Source organism: Mus pahari, chromosome 3 (assembly GCF_900095145.1).
Source record: "Mus pahari chromosome 3, PAHARI_EIJ_v1.1, whole genome shotgun sequence".
Classification (NCBI taxonomy): Eukaryota; Metazoa; Chordata; class Mammalia; order Rodentia; family Muridae; genus Mus; species Mus pahari.
In genome coordinates, this window is record NC_034592.1 from 162,406,444 (window position 1) to 162,419,238 (window position 12,795).

Below are 12,795 nucleotides of genomic sequence, written 5' to 3' on the forward strand. Positions count from 1 at the left end.
GAAAGCATATAAAAAGAACAGACCTGCTTGTAACATGTTTTCATGGAGCTTTTACAAACATAGCAGGAAAGTAGTACAAGAGTCTCTTGTTTACCTGTGTATAGCCCCAACACTTTCCATCCAGCCTGTGCTTCCAGGGGTTCTCCCTGATTCTTCTGAAGAGACACTCAGCAGGCTGTTCTCTGATCCACATGCATGTCTGTATACAGCTCTAGAACATGAGACCCCCTTGAAAAACACTGTCATGATACCTTATACATAAACTTGATCCTCACACTGCCCAATGTCCAGTTATCTCACTGGCCTCTCTCAGTATAACCTTGTTTGAATTTGGCTTCAGGCATATTAGTGTTGTTTTATGTGTATATGCCTGAATGTATGTTGCATATGCATGCACCACATCCATGCAGGAGCCTGCAGAGGTCAGAAGCGGTATCAGCGGGTCTCTTGGAACCGGGGTTGCAGACAGTTATGAGCCACCACTCCATTGCCAAGAACTGAACCCTGGTTGTCTTCAAGGGCAGTAAGTGCTGTTAACTGCAGAGCCATCTCTCCGGTCCCCCATTAATGCTGTTTTATTTTTGAGGCAGGGTCTCTCTAGTCCTGGCTGTCCTGGGACTCACTCTGTAGCCTAGGCTGCCCTGGAACTCACTCTGTAGCCTAGGCTGTCCTGGGACTCACTCTGTAGACTAGGCTGCCCTTTAGTTCATAGAGATCACCTGCCTCTGCCTCCTCTGCCTATCAAGTGCTGGAGCTAAAGGCATAAAGGTTTTTTGTTTTTTGAATTTTCAAGACGGGGTTTTCTTTGTGTAACTGTAGCTGCTGGAATTTGCTCTGTAGACCAGGCTGGCCTCAAACTCAGAAGTATGTCTGCCTCTGTCTCCCCAGTAGGATAAAGGTGTGTACAACTACCACTTGGGAGTCATTTGTATTTTTTAAAAAGATTTATTTATTATATTTATATGAGTACACTGTATCTCTTTTTCAGACATACTAGAAGAGGGCATCAGCTGGGAATTGAACTCAGGACCTCTTGAAGAGCAGTCAGCACTCTTAATTGCTGAGGCATCTCTCCAGCCCCCCTTTGTATCTTTTAAAAGGTAGCTTTTTCTCCAGGTACTAGGAATTGATCTCAGGTTTTACAAATGGTAGGTAGGTTCTACCAGGCAAACCGCACCCTTAGCCCCCGCAAGATACCATTTTTTTTTTTTTACTTGTTTGTGGATTTATTTATAGACAAGTCTTTTGTACCAGGCTGTCTTCCAACTTGCTTTGCAGTCAGGAGAACCTTGATTTCCTAACCCTCCTGCTTGCACCTCATAAGTGCTGGGATTGTAGGTATATGCCACCACAAGGCTTCAAGGTAGCTTTTGAAGTATGTTAACTTGTGCCTTCCTGTGTGTATGTCATGTCCCATCATGGAAATACTGCTGTTGGGATAATGCCTGCCCTCCCTCTGCCACTCTTTCACTTTCTTTCCTTTCTGACTTGTTTACTGGAGGAGCTTCCTCTGGTTTGGAAAGTTCCAGAGTCTGGGCGTTGCTGTTTCAGCTCCCGCAGTGTCTAGCACAATCCTTTTCTGAGTATTTTCTTAAGTTTGTAGATTAAACCAGAAGCAGTGCTGCATTTTGGTGTGATTTTCTCAGCGGGGTGGTATTAGGTGGCCATGTGATTTCCCCCGGAACACACAAGCACTGAGTTACTGCTTTGATGATCACATTTGGTCCTGGTTGAGGACTGGGGACAGTTTTACCCTGTTTGTTTGTTTGTTTGTCTTGAGACAGAGTGTCATACATCCTGGGCTGGCTTTACCATGTAGCCGAGGATGACCTTGAACTCCATCTCCAGAGTGCTGAGATTACCGGGCTTACGTGGTACTGGGGATCGAGCCCAGACTTATATGCTTGATAAGCACGTTATCAGCTGGGCCACATCCTCAGCCCTTTCCTTGTTCCAGGATAATTCATTGGATACTGGTTACCAGTTACCTCTTTGTAGTTGGGCCATCCATGTCTTTGATAAGTCTGCTATGGGAGCTTTTGATCTGGCTCTTGGTTTTGTCCACTTTGTGCTATTGTCGTGATACTGCCTGCACAGTAGGCAGTTTATAGTAAACAGACTCTCGCTGGCTCTCAATTTTGGATGCTGGAAGATGCAACAAATGGTACTGGTCAGTATCTGGTGGGGTTGTTCCTGTGGCATACCACTGTAGAAGGAGGCTGTGTAAGGGCAGAAGGAGAGACAGAACACAGGCAAGTGTGTCTGTGTAGGTGGGAGCTGACGTAGCTGTCACTGGGAATCCATGCCTTCAGGATGGCATTGATAAATTTGTTCACCAGGGCAGGCCTTTGGCCCAGTCACCTTGTAGAGATCTATCTTGGAAGGGCAGCCATTTGGCTATCTTACTATCTGTAGGACAGAATGGTGTCCAATCTGGGTTTAGCAGTTTCTTTTCCTGCAGCTGCAGGTGGTTGAGGGCCAGCCCTACACTATTAAGCAACACATCCCTGCTTTGTACAGTTCATAGCAGACCATGCAGTGAACTGTGGCTGCTCTGTGTTCCTAAGTTACATGATTCATTGGAAAGGGAGCAGAGAAAAGAGAGAAACCCAAAGATGAGCAAGGGGCTTGGTTGATAATCAGATGCTCAGAGCCTCATTGGTAAGCAAGCAAGACTTCAGGGATTGGGTGGGTATTGTCTCTAGTACTATATTGGTCACTCCAAGGGCAGAAGCCATATTTCTCACCTGTGACCTTCTTTGTCCCTCAGGACTCATAGGCAACTGCTCAGAGACTTTGTAAGTTACATGTGGCACTCTACTTATTTTTCAGAAAAAAAAAAAAAAACCAAAAAACCAAAAAAACCAAACCTTTTGAAACAGTTTGAAGGCGTCTGTTGTTCTCCTTGTAGATAAGAGTTCACCATGTAGCCCTGGCTCACCATGTAGCCCTCAAAGTCACAAGAGACCCTCTTGCCTCTGCCTCGGAAGTGCTGGGATTAAAGGCGTACATGCCTGGTTATAGGTTGAAGGTTTTTTTTTTTTTTTTTTGGTTTTTCGAGACAGGATTTCTCTGTGTAGCCCTGGCTGTCCTGGAACTCACTCTGTAGACCAGGCTGGCCTGGAACTCAGAAATCCGCCTGCCTCTGCCTCCCAAGTGCTGGGATTAAAGGCGTGTGCCACCACTGCCCAGCAATAGGTTGAAGTTTTGCTTCACTATTTTAAAATCCTGTTTTTGGGCTGGGTGTGGTGGTGCGCTTAATCTCAGCACTCCAGAGGCAGAGGCTGGTGTAACTGTGAGTCTAAGGCCAGCCAGGGCTAAGTACAGAGACTCTGACCTGAACAAAACCAAAGTATTCTTCCCAATAGGAGGAATTATTATGCAGGAGTTCTAAAATGCTAAGTTAATGACTAAACTAATGAAAGTAATTTTGAGAAAAATAAAGATTTTTTTGTTGTTGTTAAATGGTAGAACTAAGTTATATAGTTGTCTCAGTTCTCTGACTTGGAAAACTGGTGTCCAGGCTGGGGATATAACTCTCCGTGGAATGCTTGCCTAAGTGTGTGTGAGGCTCTGGGTTCTATCTCTAGCACCACAAAGGAAAAGAGCAGTTGGTGTGAGGTAGATAAGAGGCAAATATTTTGACACATTATTCACCTATTTGTTATCCAGCTCCCCATGACTCATAGTAGAGCCTCCTGAGGTCTACAGAGCCCCATCTTCATGTGATGGCTTGTTGAAACTACTCTTAACTGCCCACATGTCTTCCTAAATTAATATTTTATCATTTCCCTGAATAATTGTAAAGGATTATTTTAAAATATAACTCTTAAAATAATGATTACTTATTGATATATTAGTCATTGATTGTTATTAAACTTTTTCTTTTTACACTATTTACTGAAGATCAGACCTAGGGCCTTGCACATGCTAGGTAAGCGCTTTACTACTGAGCTACCTCCTCCACACCCCTTCCCCTGCAGTGTGTGGGTGACTGCTGTGGCATAGATATCTCCGATGATAACTTGTGGGGTCGTTTCTCTCCTTCTGCTGTACCGTTCCAGGAATTAAGTTCAGTTAGCTTGGTAGCCAGCACTATAACCTGCTGGGCTCACTTTTTATCTGGAGACAAAACTCTCACTAAATTTTCTCAGGCTGGCCTGGAACTCTATTTTTATTTTGGGGAAGCTGAATCTTATTACTTTTTCTGTTTTTAAATGTGTGTGTGTGTGTGTGTGTGTGTGTGTGTGTGTGTGTATGTGTGGTATGTGTAGGTATATTTTCATGTGTGGAGGTACATGTATGCATGTGTGATGTGTGTGTGTGTATGTGTGGTATGNTTTTCATGTGTGGAGGTACATGTATGCATGTGTGATGTGTGTGTGTGTATGTGTGGTATGTGTAGGTATATTTTCATGTGTGGAGGTACATGTATACATGTGTGATGTGTGTGTGTGTGTGTGTGTGTGTGTGTGTGTGTGTGTGCATGATTGTGGAGTATACAGACTGATTCAGTCAGGGTCTTTCTCAGTTCTTCTTCCACTTTATTCTTTGAGACAGGATCTCTTCATCAAACTCAGAACTTGCTAGTCAGATTGTGCCGTAGCTGCAGGCAGACTGCCTTGACATGTTTACATATGTGGGCTCTGATTAGCTTATATGCTAACCACTGGGTAATCTCTCTGGTCCTAGGCCTTGAACTGTTTTCCCCCCATTTATTTATTTTGTGTTTTGTTTATCTATTCTTATTTCTTTACTCTGTGTGTGTGTGTGTGTGTGTGTGTGTGTGTAGTGTCAGTTTTTTCCCACCATATCAATACTGAGCTGACTTTCATCCTTATATTAGGTATGCATGCATCTTTTGATTCCTGCTGCTTGAAGAATGAATTTGTTCTAATTCACTTTTTTGTTACTTAGACATGAGATCAATTTTTCTTTTCTTTTTCCTCCTCCTCTTCCTCTTTCTCCTCCTCCTCCTTCTCTTCCTCCTCCTTTCCCCTCCTCTTCCTCTTTTGAGATAGGGTCTCATGATGTAATCTTGGCTGACCAGCAACTCCCTTTGTAGACCAGGCAGACCTGAACTCACAGAAATCCATTGTCTCTGCCTGAGGAATGCTAGGATTAGAGGCATGTGCCAATGCACCTGGCCCTTATAGAGATCAATTAGATCAATTTCAAATATGAGTGTTTGGCCGGGCATGGTAGCAATCCTAGCTCTTGAGTCTGAGACAGGAGGATGTTTGACTTCTAGATCAGTTTGGTCTACATGGCAAGTGCCAGGCCAGCCAGAGTGAGATTCTGTCTCAAACAAAAGCCAAAAAAAGGGGGGGGGGGTGATTTACAAGTTGTTTCTAGCCCATAGGCTTTGTAGAAGCTGAGTTCATTCCAAAATATTTCTCCCCTCAGATTTCCAGGATCCACAGAACTTCAACATAAATATAGATCAGATATGATCCAGTAGGAGGACCAAACCCCAGAACAGTGACAGCCTTGTCACTGAAGGATGAACGGGGAGGAAGAATTCTTTGATGCCGTCACAGGTGAGCAACTATAAGAAGTATGACCCAGAGATTGCATCTTGTGTAGGAATCTGTGTGCTATGGAGTATGGGATTTGGTCTGGCTTAGCCAAAGGCCAGGAGTGTGTTAGATTAGACCTGACATTAGTTTTATTAGAAAGACAATGATGGCTTCCCTCATGAGGTGAACCTTGACTGGATTTTTTTTGTTTTTTGTTTTTTTTTGTTTTTTGTTTTTTGTTTTTCGAGACAGGGTTTCTCTGTATAGTCCTGGCTGTCCTGGAACTCACTTTGTAGACCAGGCTGGCCTTGAACTCAGAAATCTGCCTGCCTCTGCCTCCCCAGTGCTGGGATTAAAGGTGTGGGCCACCACGCCCGGCTGACTGGATCTTAAGAGACAGCATGCAAGGACAGTGTGTATGTATGGGGGCAGGGGTTGGGGGAGGGCTGGATGCGTAGAAGAGCCTGGCTCTAAGGCATGTACACCACTTCCTGGCTAGCAGTTTCATTATCCCAGAGTGTCTGGGCAAGGAGTGTCAGCCATTCACTGCTCAGCCCTGCGTGCTGGCCAGTCAACGTTGGTGGACTTACTGAAATCTCAAAAGAAGACCCTGAGCTCCTTGGCTTTTCTAAGGCTCAGTGAAATCATTTTCATGATTTCATGACCGAGACCCATTGATTCTGTTTCATGTTGGTGTGGCGTGTGCTGTAGAGCAGCCTCAGGAGCCCTACAGACAGATAGGTATCCAGCCATACCCAGGAGACCATGCCTACCACGAGAGACCACTGCAGATGCCTCCTCACCCACACATTCCCTAGATGCTCCCTCTCATCCAGGGACTCGGTATAGCAGATACTACTCCAAACACCCCTGAGCCTTTGAATAAGTTTTTCTTGATATTCCCCGAAGATGGCTTCAGCCTTATTGATGTTGAGATGATTTCTGCCATCCTAGCAGACAACAGTGCTCCCACATAGCCCCTCTGTGTCCTGACACTGAAGCAGACCATTCTTTCACTGAGTAGGCAGCAGAGATGATTATTCTAAGTGTACCACTTGACAGTAATCTCATGGGGATGGTGGCACATGATCCCAGCACTCAGGAGGCAGAGATGTGAGTTCAAGGTCAGACTGGTCTTATATAAAGAGTTCCAGACCAGGAAAGGCCACATAGTAAGGTCTTGCCTTAGAAAACAAAACCCAAAAAACTGTTTATAGAACTTTAGGCTTCTGTTTGTGTAGTTAGTCTTGAAGTAGGCTTCTTCATCTCCCAGGTCTAGAGAAGGTGACTGTTTTTGCTTCTTTGTTACAGGCTTTGATTCTGATAATTCTTCTACAGGAGAATTTTCAGAGGCAAATAAAATTAGTGGGATGATTGACTTGGATACCAGCAAAAGTACTAGGAGTGGGAAAAATGGGGAGAAACCACCACAAGAGAATGGAATTCAAAAGCACAGGTACGCTGTCTTACATACATTGTATCAAGGACTACCCCTATATGTCCTATAAAGTATTCCCTGAGGTCTCATGAGCTGAAGCACCCCTAGTTCCAAGGCAACTCTTCCAGGTCACCTAGCCACCAGATGTCCTCTGAGACTTAGTGTGTGTCTACTGGGGCGTGGAGATCAGTGAAGGGCAGTGTTTGACCCATGAATCCCCTTCCATGAAGTGATAGTGCTGACCCAGGATGGCTCACAGCCTGTACATAACGTGATCCACAGCCCTCATTTACTGACCTATAGGCCTACCTGCCGCTCCACAGACACCAGGTTAATCCTGTTGTTCCTTCGTGTATTACTGAGATGTGTTTGACTGCTGGGCTAGCAGGACTAGTGACAGTTCTCTTGTACCTTCTACATCTCACTGAGAAACGTTGACCGCTGGCCCTGTAGGGACTGTTGGGGTTTTGCTGCGGCAAAACCATGTACATTTGTGTATCTAGATTATGTGATCATCACAGAAGCTTCTCGATCTCGGGAAAAGCACCCATGTGATGTAGGCTTCCTGCTTATATTCTTTTTTTTTTTAAATAATATCTTTCTTATTTATTTATTTATTTATCTATTTATTTATTATACATGAGTACACTGTAGCTGTCTTCAGACACTCCAGAAGAGGGCCTCAGATCTTGTTACGGATGGTTATGAGCCACCATGTGGTTGCTGGGATTTGAACTCCGGACCTTTGGAAGAGCAGTCGAGTGCTCTTACCCACTGAGCCATCTCACCAGTCCCCCTGCTTATATTCTAAAAGGTGTTTCTGGCCTCAGTGGACCCTCAGCCTCTCTGCTGACCTAATGCATGGTCCGCTTGTCTTCAGGGCAGGCTCCCTCTGTCCAAGGTGCTTAGCCTTCTATTGTCCTACAACCACATGCTTAGTGGGTGCAGGAGTACCTCACATGGACTGTGAGGGCCTGTGTAAGGAGCTTGTTCACTCTGTACCTCACCAGCTTCCTCCAAATATATGACACTTTGTGACCAAACATCAGCAGCGAGCGTGGGACCACTGCCTCATTCCGTTCCCTTCATCTGATGCTTTGGCTGCTAAATCCACCTGGATCTTGAGGCTCTCTTGTGTCCACCCGAGTCCTGTGTGCTGCCTTCCCTCATTCTTCTTCCTAAGCACACTAAGTGACACTTAGTACACTGTGAGTGTCACTCTTGTTCTCTGCCCAGAGCTCCTGTAGCAGGGACGCATCCCTGTCCCCTCCCCCCTGTCTCGAGCAGCTCTGAGTAGTGCTCCCTTTGCTCACAGAGCAGGTGCACCTTGGACATCGAGCTGCACGGTCACTGCTGACAGCAGTGAGGGCTCACATCTCCTTAGCCCTGTACTCAGGCCTGTCTTCATTCACTCTCCTGGCTCTGCCTCCCCTGGAGCCTCTTGTCTTGAGTTCTGCATCTAGACCTGTGTATACTGAAGTTCCTTCATTCTGCTGTCTCAGCCTGGAGCTTTGCCGTCCTCCTGCATGTCTTTTCTCTTGTTGATCCTTCCCATCTTCATGCAACAGTTGGGTATTAGTTATTTCCTATTGCTGTGATAAACATCATGACCAAGACCAAACATATCCATGTGCTGGGTATAAAAGGGTTTGTTTCGCTTGCAGGATACAGTCCATCATCAAAGAAGCCATGGCAGGAACTGAAGCAGAGACCATGGAGGAGAGCTTCTTGACTGTTTTGCCCCCTTGGCCTGCTCAGTTTGTTTGTTTGTTTTCTCAGAGCTGAGGACCGCACCCAGCACCCAGCTAGGCAAGCACTCTATCACTGAGCTAAATCCCCCAATCCCTCAGTTTGTTTTCTTATGTAACCCAGGACCATTTGCAAAGGAGTGCTGCTGCCTTCAGCTTCACAGTGGGCTTGGCCCTTCCACATCCATTATTATTCAAGAAAATGCCTTGTAGATTTGCCTAATAGCCATCAGATAGAGGTATTTTTTCTCTACTGAGGTCCCTCTTCCCAGATAATCCTAGATTTTGTCAAGTTGACAAAATCTAGCACAGGGTGGATCCTTGGGGCCTGACCCTGACCCTGACCCTGACCCTTTATGGAGCTATATCCCCATTTCTATGGCTTTCACAGTTTGCCATGTCCACAGCATTCCAACTACTTTTGGCAGCCCTGGCACATAGTGCTCAGTAAACATTAGATTTCTTTCCTTTTCCATTTTGTTTCAGAGCTTTTCTCCTCCTTGTCTTGACTCAATGAGCCTTTTTTGAGGTCTTACTTGACAAGACCCCAGCTATTACCCTTCCCAGGATCAAAATGCCTAGTCGGGGTTCTCTGGTTCTACTTCAGAGAACTGTCATTGGGAATTCCACAAGAAAAACTAGGCTGGCCTCTAAGGGCCCAGAGCAGCCATGTGTATCTGAGGGTCATTCTGTTATGCCTTCTCTACACTCCTATGATGGGCCCCATTCCTTCCTACAAGCTAGGCAGATCTCTACTGAGGCTTCTTCCCACACACGGAGACAGTGCTTACTGTAGCTCACGGTTCCTAAGGAGGCTCTAGCCTTTCCCCAGGCAGTCATAGCAGGAGTTACGGCCAAGGTGACTGAGTAGAACTGGCCTGAGAAGGCGTGCACCTTGGGAAGCTCTTGACAAATCTCACGTCTGTAGTCTCAGCTCTGCCCACCATCTCAGGCCGGGAAGAATAAAGTAAGAAGTAAGGATGTAAGCAGAGGGGTTTCTGTCTCATCGTCAGCCTTGCCCAGAGCTCAGGGAAGGACAGCAGTGACCTGACTGCGGCAGGGTTGGGTCAAGACTCCAAGGCCACCATGACCAATAACCATTCCTCGGAGGACTTAAAGCAATGGTGCAGAAGCCCTGTAGTGTCAGCTGTGACTTCACTTCTCTCCCAGCAGGTCATTGTTTAGAGACTGATATTTCAGTCTCAAACTAGGATGATGACATTGAATAGTCCTGTGAGAGGTATGTCCTACCCCCTACATATTCCATTGGATAATAAATTCCTATTGCTCTCAAATTCCTCACAGGACAGCCCTTCCTGCTCCCATGTTCACCAGAAGCGACTTCAGTGTGTGGAGTATCCTGAAGAAATGCATTGGCTTGGTGAGTGCAGATAAGTCATGTGACACATGGAGTTTAGGTATTAATTCCCTGAGATTTATAGTGTTGGTATCTAAGAAAATATATGCAGTATATTTATAATGATCATGAAATTACGATAGCAAGGCAGGAAAGGAACACATGGCTGAGGGGAAGGGAAACATTAGGAACAGCAGAATGGCAGTTTTACAGTTACGCAGTTAAGCAGGCAGGAGGCATCCCATCTCATAAAGCCTTTTTCCTGGTGTTCCAAGATGGCTTAAACACCTTCTGCATGAGACTAGTTGGGGCCCTCGCCATACTCTAGGCTATAAATAGCTTTTGTCCAGTACTGCGGCTTTGTGTCAGGGAAATGGAGTGTCTAGTAGCCATTAACTTTCCATAAGATCTTTGACTGTTAGAGAGGCCAGTGTACTCGTACAGTCTCTGGCACATCTCATACACAAACCAGCACTTGGCAACAAGAAACTCAATCCCAAGAGTCCATATATTTCTGTTGCCAAATTTCAGGTATTTCTGCCTGTGTTCTTTTAATGCTATCTTCCTGTTGTGATTACTTCTATACTGTATTCCCAGAGAAAACACATTCTTCAGCCTTTTATTTTAAATCACTGTAGACAGATTGGAAATAGATAGATTGGTGTGGAGTTGGCATTGGGAAGCTGAAAGAAGTTATAATTAGAGGTTCTCTTTTGGGTAGGATTACAGAAAAACAAGGAGCTCATTCAGAATTGCGTAGTGTCCATATGTCTTTCTGGGGACGCGTTACCTTACCTTAATTGCTTGATTGTGTATCCTTGTTGCAGAGTTTTCTGGTTTTTTAATGAGTGATTGTACATGGGTCTGGGAGAATCATGTAGGTTCATCAGTTTCATTTTTCATGTTTACAGGTTCCCTTTATGATTTTATTTCAAAATATGAGTCCAAAGTCAAATTCATCAAATATATGTTAGTCTGTTTTCTGTTGCCTGTACTACAAGACCATAGAGTGGCTAAACTGTAAAGGAAAGAGACTTATTCTATTTCTGTGTCTGGAGTTAAAAGACCAAGGGCATGTGTCTGGTGATGACTCAGTGCTGTCAGAGTCCTGAGGTGGCATAAGACATACAGGGAAAGTCAGGGAAGGGGCTTGCACATCTGCGTGTCTGTTGGTCCCGTTTTCTTTTCCTTTGTTGTTTGCAGATCTGGGGATTGAGTCCAAAGCCCCAGAAGCACCCACCACCGAGCTGTTTCACCAACCCTTGCCCTGTTCATTATTATTATTTACATGTATTTCTGTCCACACATGTGCATGTGGAGGTCAGAGGACGGACGGGTCAGGGAATCAGTTCTCGTGTACAGCATACCTGCTGAATATCTCAGCAGCCCCTGCCCTGCCTGCCCTATGTTAGCTACTACCCTAGTGAGCCATGGAGGCTCACTCCACCCAATGGTTTTACCTAATCCTAATGGCTTTCCAGAAGACTGGCATTAACACCTCAGATGGATTAAGTGTCATCCTCTTAATTTTTCCCAGTTATTTGGGATACTCTGACCACATCCAGAACATGACAGTCTCGGAAGCTCAGCTTCTTGTGCTTATCCCTCCCCATAAGTAACTGTCACCCACTGTCTTAGGATTTCTATTCCTGCACAAACATCATGACCAAGAAGCAGTTGGGGAAGAAAGGGTTTATTCAGCTTACACTTCCATACTGCTGTTCATCACCAAAGGATGCAGGACTGGAACTCAAGCAGGTCAGGAAGCAGGAGCTGATGCAGAGGCCATGGAGGAATGTTCTCTACTGACTTGCTTCCCCTGGCTTGCTCAGCCTGCTCTCTTATAGAACCAAGACTACCAGCCCAGAGATGCCACCACCCACAAGGGGACCTCCCCCTTGATCACTAATTGAGAAAATGCCTTGCAGCTGGATCTCATGGAGGCAGTTCCCCAACTGAAGCTCCTTTCTCTGTGATAACTCCAGCCTGTGTCAAGTTGACACAAAACTAGCCAGTACACCCATCCTCATGGCACCTCACTCCATGCCCCCACACCCTGACATATATACGTTTCCTCCCATTCTTTCAGAGAGGCAGTAGGCTTTTCTTTATCCTTCAGATGCCAGTATCTAAGTGATCTGGTAACTACTTCAACCCCTGTCTTAGTTGTTTTTCAGTTTAGTGGGATGACACCCTGTTTTAGATAGTAGACCATTTCTGGCTTTTGGCTGACCAAAGCAGATCACAGTGACTAGCCCTGTATGTATATTTGCTGAGGCTCAGAGATGGGTGCCGAGACATGGCATTACTGGATCAAAGGAGAAATGTGTTGGCATTTTGCTAGCCGTAGCCACGTCCTCTTTGCAGGCTACGGTACTATACCCAGCAGCAGAGATGGAGCCTGGCCTATGGAACCCAAGGCTGGGGGTTTAGAGCAGGTGAGCAGTGTGCGCCCAGCTAGCCTCTCTCTTGCTGGGGTTCTTCTGTGTTTCTGCTGCCTGCTGCTGACCTCTCTGACCTCTTGCACTATAGGTTGTGGGCTCTACTTCCCTTGCCTTTACAGGTAGATGAAGCCTTGTCTTTTCTTACCTTTCTGCTCTGGAGGCATCCCTATATTCCCAGATGTCTGAATGTCTCTCAGCTGGGTATGTAGTGTCTGAGAAGCCTGGCTGACTCTGGCTCAGGATCTGTGAGTTCAGGCTTTCAGTGAACAAGGCCCTACCCTTTCCCAGA

General features: G+C 45.6%; 1 protein-coding gene across 3 annotated transcripts in view; it reads left to right on the forward strand.

The window, feature by feature from the left end:
• Osbpl2 (oxysterol binding protein like 2) overlaps window positions 1-12,795 on the forward strand; it is a 46,052-nt gene that overhangs the window by 15,165 nt on the left and 18,092 nt on the right. For 2 of the 3 annotated variants that reach the window (XM_029536565.1, XM_021192322.2), the window contains exons 2-4: window positions 5,407-5,540; window positions 6,831-6,975; window positions 10,011-10,086. In XM_029536565.1, coding sequence (XP_029392425.1) covers window positions 5,504-5,540; window positions 6,831-6,975; window positions 10,011-10,086 — 258 coding nt within the window. In that variant the 5' untranslated portion in view covers window positions 5,407-5,503. The remainder of the gene's footprint in view (window positions 1-5,406; window positions 5,541-6,830; window positions 6,976-10,010; window positions 10,087-12,795) is intronic. The other variant, XM_029536566.1, reaches the window with a different exon arrangement.